Source organism: Strongylocentrotus purpuratus, unplaced genomic scaffold (genome assembly GCF_000002235.5).
Source record: "Strongylocentrotus purpuratus isolate Spur 01 unplaced genomic scaffold, Spur_5.0 spur5_scaffold_6, whole genome shotgun sequence".
Lineage (NCBI taxonomy): Eukaryota > Metazoa > Echinodermata > Echinoidea > Camarodonta > Strongylocentrotidae > Strongylocentrotus > Strongylocentrotus purpuratus.
In genome coordinates, this window is record NW_022145612.1 from 23,948,652 (window position 1) to 23,956,431 (window position 7,780).

Below are 7,780 nucleotides of genomic sequence, written 5' to 3' on the forward strand. Positions count from 1 at the left end.
CAGTTCAAATCGTTACAAACGCAGAACTGACGGTCAACCACCATCTTTACAGATACCGGGAACATTGCAAAGGGGGAGCTCAGGATTTTTTCCCACATGATACAGCAGCGGCAGTCCAATCGTTGGCGGGGCACTTCCTCAGTGGTTGAAGTATAATGCTATAGGTCCCCTAAGCGAGATCTATTTTAGTCAGCGCTGACTAAATTTGACCAATCACAAGCCTGGAAAATAGTCCGTGACCAAAGAATTGTCGGTGAACATGACATTAGTCGGTGAAAATCACCGACTATTATTGTTTCATGAAACGTCCCCCTGGTTTGTCATATTTCAAGTGTTTTTTTTATAATAATGTGTAACGGTGAGGATAATTACAAATATTTTAGCCAACTCCATTCGGGGCATAGGTCTCATGTCTCCTCCTTTTTCCTTTCCCACCACCTTCTCTCTCTCCCCCACCCCTCCCCCTCTCTCTCTCTACTTCTCTCTCTCTCTCTCTCTCTCTCTCTCTCTCTCTCTCTCTCTCCCTATTTCCAATCTCTTCTCTCGACTACGACAGAAACCCTTATGAATGTTATATTGTCCCTTTGGCGCTACATTATAATATAGGCCTACGTCCCTGACAGTATCTTTAACAACTTTAGTTTCATACCATCATGTCACCTGATGTTTGAAAAATCTTATTTTAAGTTTTGAGTGGGGAGGTGCGGGGATCACTTCACCGGGATCAAAATTTATCACTGCTCATGGCTTCATCGACTTCAACAAAAAGACATTTCAATGAAAATAAAGAAGAGGACCGAGTCTATGATGGTGAGGTCTATGCGTAATTGGCGGCAGGAGCGGCGGCATCGACGCTGTCACGTGACACCTGATAGTATGACGTCACACAAACTACGCACAGGATCTAAACAGAAAAATAAAATGTAAATACAAACGTATTTTTACTCTGAGTCTGTATCTTAATCCGACATGCTAAATATTCCGTCCCTAATTAGCGTATATTACAAACATCAACGATTCGACGGGGAAATGGCTGATTGATTTATCAAATTGCAACTTCATATCATTACTTCTATTAATTTCAGATGAAAACATGTTAAAGACTTTTCTCTACTACAACGTTGACAAACATGGTAAATGTGAGACATAACCAGGATCTGTAAAAAACATATATATATATATCATTAATACCTGCGTATTAATCTAATATTTATGATAATAAAAATGGCAAAAGATAAGTGATCAATATAATTATTAACCGATGGACTTACATTAATGACCAAACACAAGATGTTGTACAGGATGAAAAAGAAGTCCATTCCATCGAAACCATTCATCGCCTGTAATCAAACAACAAAGGAAGAGAGAGAGAGAGAGAGAGAGAGAGAGAGAGAGAGAGAGAGAGAGAGGGGGGGGGATTACTACAATAGTTGGAGCTTTTATAGAGATATCTTTTTTGACCCCTTTGACAAACGTCATTATTCTCCACTAATTATTATTATTCAGCATTAATATACATGTAGTTCTTGAAACATTTTAACACGATCAGTTCTCACAGAAAATGAGATTTAAGAACTTCATCTTGTTATTTTCATCTTTGGAATCCTAATCACTTTTATAAACATTTAGTATCTTTCTTTTAGAAAAGGAAACTTTGATTGCGGGTCAAGTCTTTGCACATAAGAGACTGTTCCCTCACCATTTCAAACCAACTCAAATACTTCAAGTAACTATCAGGGGGGGGGGGAGTGCACACCTGCCAATCTGGCATATCTTAAGTATACATTATAAGAGTTTAAAGAAATTCTGCACCAGTACAGGTGTCCTCCCCCCCCCCCCCCCCTCCTTCCCCTCACCAACAAAATATCAAATACGATATAAAAACATTGGCTTCGATTGTGGTAGTTTGATCATACTTCCTGCGATAACTTACCAGATTAACAATGATGATGATGAGACTGATGGTTTGTATGATGACGAAGATAAACATCACTATGATGAAAGGGATGAAGAATTTAGGTGCTTCCTGCATTAAAAAAAGAGCAATTTTGAAAACGATAAATTGTGTATAATCAAGGTTCAATTCAATACAATTCAATTTCATTTATCTCCATTGTACATGTTTTAAAACATAGTGTACACATAATTATAGTACATGGACAAAATATCAACAGCAATAAACTCACAATATAGTATAAAATGGTGGAATATCCTCAAAAGCAACTAACAATCATTCGATGAAGTGAACCTGGAAATCAAAAATTTGAATTGGTGTTGATGATTCTTACCCGAAAAATAGCGCAGAGTAGGAGGATTGAGACGATAAGGATAGTGATGAAGAAAATGATTTCGAGGGCGTTGATGACGAAGACACTTGTTTCGCCAGAACCTGAATGACAGATAAAAAGTGAAAATAATACGTTCTAAAATGTTGTTTTACAATAATATGAATATGACAGATACAATTCGTTATTCTAATGTGATACCCTCCTGGTAAACGGAAGTAGTTTTTATAGAAGGCCTGGTGGTAGAGTCGCTTCCCGGCTAGCAGAAGATGGCAGGTTCAAATCCCGCTGGTTCCAATGTTTTGTTTCTGACCTGTTTTCAACTACAAGATCAAGCATGCGATCTTTATCTATACTGGGTGCAAGCCAAACATTTCTCTACAACAATCATTATTGTAAGTCAAAAAATATTTTTTAAAGCAGATTTTTATTGAATACACGATCCGATGAAGGGATGCAACTTTGAAACATAATATTCGAATTTGACATTTTCTAAAAATCTATAGGGATGTGAAATATTGATATCGATGTCCAACCGTTGTTTATAGTACAATTTACAAAAGAAACGAATTAGCCACTCACTAAGGGTTCCATGCTTGAAGACGTAGTACGCCGCAAGTGCCACCGAAATTCCAGAAAAGATCTGTACCAGAGAAAAGAAGAAAGCGATAGATTAGCACTGTATAATAGATCGACATGAAGGGTAACAAAATAGATTCTTGGTAAAGATATATCCGAAAATAACGTCGTTTTTCTGATTCAAATCATCTAACCCACTCGTAATTGGTAGAAAGAAACTTTTGGTTTATTTCCTATTTTTCTGTCCGCTTTTTTCTTTCCAACTCCATCCACATCTTCACCTTGCATTATTCTTAATTCATCTTCCCATTTTCTTTTCTAAGACGATTATATTTCCTGTTTCTGGTATTAAACACCATAATTATATCGAGAATTTCATTATCGTCGTCGTCGTTGTTGTTGTTATCATTAACATCATTATTATTGTTATTATTATTGTTATTATTATTATCATCAATTATCTTCTAATTATATCACTATTCTTGTTAATTCTCTGTGTTTCTCTATATGCCACACCCTCCCCTCCCCTCCCCTCTAAATCGTTCCTATGAACCATGTATTTCCAATCTTTTATTTAGTCCCCATCCTCCTATCCGTCTACCATCCATCTATACTGAGGCGATCATCGTTAACACAGCGGGTTGAACATACATGAGTTTGGTATTCCATCAATTCACTCTTCGTAATAGGCCTCCTCCCTTCTCACAAAACTTGTTAACAGGCGCACGTAATTTAGGGGGGTACATTGAGCATTTTTCCGTATTTACGGGGGTCTCCAAGGCAGGAAAAGCCCGCGAAAGGGGTTCGGAAATGTTGGCAGTCCTCAGATAGGAGGTGCTTTCAAAAAGAGGGAACGAGCATACGCGTACCCTAAATAACACTGAGTGGGGGGGGGGGGGAGGGGGGAGGGGGGGGGGGAGGTACTTGCCCAATACGGCATACAGGGATGTGCCGCTCTAATGGATTACTGTTTTGCAAAAAAAATCCCTGAAAGTGCCTCCACTTTTCAGATCTTGGCCGTAAACACGGGTAACTATTTTCTTCAGGATTATATCATTAAATTTTGCTAAAGTAAAAACTCCAGATGCAAAATCCCGCAAAAATAGTTGAAATCATTTAAACATGGGTTGCGTTTTGAATGGAAGTCCCTTAGGCCTACCAAAAATATGTTGTATTGCCCTTTGCGACCGAACCCAAACATCTTAAATTCTACGATCGGCTTAAAAAAAAAAATTAAAACCATGTTTTAGAGGAAAAAAATATTAAAGTATTCAAAACTGAGAAATATCATTCCAAAGAGGGAGGAAAAAAAAAAAAAAAAAAAAAGATTTCCGATCGACCGACCCTTGTTTTGGCAATACAGAATCTTTTTGGGAATGGGTACCATTTTCTGCCAAAATGACCCATGAACTTGAGGCTTCATCCCCACACCAACGTCCAAACCAAATTTGAGTACCTGGGGGGGGGGCAGGAGCATCACTAAATATTCAAATACACTACTGCATGAATGTAATGTTTAGGATACAAAATACTAAATCACTACGCAGATAAAAAGTTAGATATTCTACAGATAATACGTTTACTATCTATAGTTTTGGATAGTGTTGTGACTGTTGTTATTGTAGTTATCCGGGAGATAGTATACACCCATTCTAGCCTCATGCAAGAGAAAGGGCATGTCACATTGGATCAAGTTAACACACTCCCACGTAAGCAGATGCGTAATCAGATGATATGCAAGCTGTCGATATTGGTCTACATGAAACAGTAAACATCTCTCAATTCATGTACTGATTGTGACGACAGACTTTGTTATCTGTGTAGGCGTATACCGATGAATATTTTACTAATTTAGTATTTTGCTCATGTGTACGGTGTATGTCACAAATGTTTATTATGTTCATGTTTACACTTCTGACATGTATGAGAGACAATTCATACATACCCCTCCTACCCTCCCTCTTTTTTTTTCTTTTTTTTTTTTTTGCTCTCTCTCTCTCTCTCTCTCTTTCTTTAATATTTCTTTCACCCTTTCACTGTTCAGTCATATTCTAACTCCAAATCTGCATTTACTTTCAGTCTATAATTGTATCATATAGGCCAAACCCTCACCTCTCTATTTATGAATGAAATTGAAATGGTATATCAAATCACATTCTACCTGAAATATCATTCTTAATTCCCCTTATCGCGTTGTGCTCTCATCGTTTGCTTCCAATTAAAGCATGTATAACGATCAACACAAAATTCAAATTTCCCCTTTCTTGCAATTATTGTACACGCATCTTTTTTTCCATTACTCATGTTTGTTTGTTTTAACTGACTGCTAAGAAAGCATGTGTATGCTTGTATTGGTAAGCAATCAGGGGACCGATGGTTTTAACTCCTCTCCGAGAGACTTGGAAAGGAGGATCAATGCATTACCAAAGAGCACTATAGCGCAACGATTATTGGTTTCGAACCCGAGACCTCCCAGTTTCGTTCCCCAAATTATAACAAGCATTGCTTTTTTTCAGAATAAAACTGAATATTATTTTCTCAACATATTATTATACAGAATGAAAGCCTTATGAGTTTTCTTTTATTAAAATATGTTTTCCATGTTTCTCTCGATGCTTCCCTCTATACCCAGGGGGTACTTCTCAACTCGACGTGACGCAGTGGGATGAAGGATGAGGCCGAATTCTCGGGATAGCTTGTCGCTCCAGCTATCATCCATATACCCAAGCTACCTATATAGCTCGTGCACAGAGATATACTTAATGTCCATGAGAAAATTTACCAGTGCTAGAAACGAAGAGGAATGGAATCTGGTAGGCTTCACCTCCCGCGATGAAACATGCATATTATTCTCTTCATCCTACTCCTCGAATACCTCCAACCATCTCTCTCTCTCTCTCTCTCTCTCTTTCTCTCTCTCTCTCTCTCTTTCTCTCACTCCCTCTCTCTCTCCCCTACAACTTTCTACATTCTCTTAAGCAAGTATTGTTTTTCATTAATATCAATTCCGTTTTTCTTTCACATCAGTGCCTTAATACTTTGTTTATGTTAACCATTCCCTTTAAAAGAAAAACACAGGGGGAAGGGGTAGACGCATTTACATAGGCTCTGCTATTATAAAGCTAAGATAATTCTGCATCATTGTTGTGTCATGTGCAATTCACATTAGGCATGTGCTGCCAACATACTTAGTTCGATATTTACAATGAGTGGGCTACCATCTTACCAAAATGTATAATTGTCCAGAGCCGAATATAGTAATGTCAGATACGGGGCGGGGGTGTTTGGAAACTGTTAAAACTCATGTTCGTGAAGCTCGCTTTTTAGAGAAAAAAAGTATTATTATTATTATAATAGGGGGCGGCTGATTTGTTGCCTATATCGATTTTATAGGTCTATTGATAACGAAAATATGTGTGACATACTTAAGGGATATCAATAAAACTAAAAAAAATAGAGACTATTGTTCTGGATTTTTTTTAAAAATAGTGTCACATGAAGTCAACGTATCGTATACCATGAAATGTATGCTCTATTACCTTTAAAAGGACAGAAAATTGCCATATCAACCAGCAGTGTGAAAGTGAAAATACAAATAAGGATCACCCTTATTGCATTATAAAAAATATTACAGAAATAAGGAAATTGTTCTTACCATACAATAAATTGCACTCATAATGGATCCACTCCTTAATCCACAACAAAAACATTTATTCATTAACGCCATCTTGCTTCACTGATGATAATATACACCGACCTAGATCAAAAGTATTAAAATGAGGGACGCAGAGATGGAAAGCGGCCGCAATCCACCATTTAACGATGTAGAGAAGAGAAGAAGATAGTCCAAGACCTTGGCATTCGATTGTTGTCAAAGATGAGCTACGGTAGAAGGTTCATCCAAAGAGTTTGCATCTTTCAAAGCCAAATGCCATTACCATCCTCCTCATCATCACGTACAATACATGTTTATCATATCGTGTGTGAGAGAGCATCTGCTAAACTGCATCACCAGCTAGCCCAACCACACCCTACCAGGGGCCGGGGTGGATGCTGGATGCCATCGACTGGACGCCTTAGCAACCAATCAAACAACTTTAGACCAACAGATGGAACACGATCGCAAACACTTTCGAGAAATTACCTCAAGGGCAATTTCAAAACCCTATTGTATATTCCAGGGAAACTATCATTTCATGTCATTGTAATGTTCGCACATTCCAATAGGGGACATACATTTCACCCATTTCAATAGGGGACATAATTATAAGACTATCGATACGGCCTTGGATCGCGTTTATATTTTAGAGAGCCTTCGTATGTTTGTTTGTTTAAACTTACGAACGCCAATTAAATATTTTGTTTTTCTTCTGATTTATATCATAAAAATCTAGTAAATTCTCGCTTTTGTGGTATTCATTCAGGTTTTGATCACCATGCATGGGAAAATCTGCGTTTCAGTTGCTACTGGTTGGAAAACAGTATACTGATCGGTGATGGTGCAGGTACGCGAACATGGCGAATGGAGGGAAGTAGTTAAGGCCGTGACGATGGGCGATGCATTTCAAGAATGTCTGACGTGAAATTCTATCTGAACAGCTGACCTGGGCAATGACGGTTGTGATTGGGGATGAGTCAACTGGTTACTGGTAGGGAGGGAGGATTGAATAGAGAGTAAGAGGGTGGGAGAGAGAGAGAGAGAGAGGGAGAGAAACAGAGAGAGAGAGAGAAACAGAGAGAGAGAGAGAGAGATAAAGAAACAGAGAGAGAGGGGGAGACACAGGGAGAAAGAGAGAGCGAGCGAGGGAGAGATAAAGAGAGAGAGAGAGAGAGATAGATAAAGAGACAGAGAGAGGGGAGACACAGAGGGCGAAAGAGAGAGCGAGTGAGGGAGAGATAAAAGAGAGAGAGAGAGA

General features: G+C 38.4%; 1 protein-coding gene across 1 annotated transcript; it reads right to left on the reverse strand.

Moving 5' to 3' along the window:
- Window positions 1-485: 485 nt before the first annotated feature.
- LOC105441062 lies at window positions 486-6,833 on the reverse strand. The gene is made up of 6 exons (XM_011671866.2): window positions 6,520-6,833; window positions 2,868-2,928; window positions 2,289-2,389; window positions 1,934-2,026; window positions 1,272-1,340; window positions 486-904 (listed from the first exon to the last, which is right to left on the reverse strand). Exons 1-6 carry the CDS (start codon window positions 6,589-6,591, stop codon window positions 818-820), a joined length of 483 nt encoding a protein of 160 aa, XP_011670168.1. The 5' UTR covers window positions 6,592-6,833; the 3' UTR covers window positions 486-817.
- Between the last annotated feature and the right edge of the window lie 947 nt (window positions 6,834-7,780).

What these genes read in the sequence shown, in the direction of transcription:
- LOC105441062 (XM_011671866.2), bottom strand. Translation starts at nt 6,591, where the DNA reads ATGGCGTTAATGAATAAATGTTTTTGTTGTGGATTAAGGAGTGGATCC. An exon ending in CTTCAAGCATGGAACCCTTA is followed by an intron (nt 2,390 to 2,867) that starts GTGAGTGGCTAA and finishes TCTGTCATTCAG; the next exon opens with GTTCTGGCGAAACAAGTGTC. An exon ending in TCATCATCATTGTTAATCTG is followed by an intron (nt 1,341 to 1,933) that starts GTAAGTTATCGC and finishes GTTTGATTACAG; the next exon opens with GCGATGAATGGTTTCGATGG.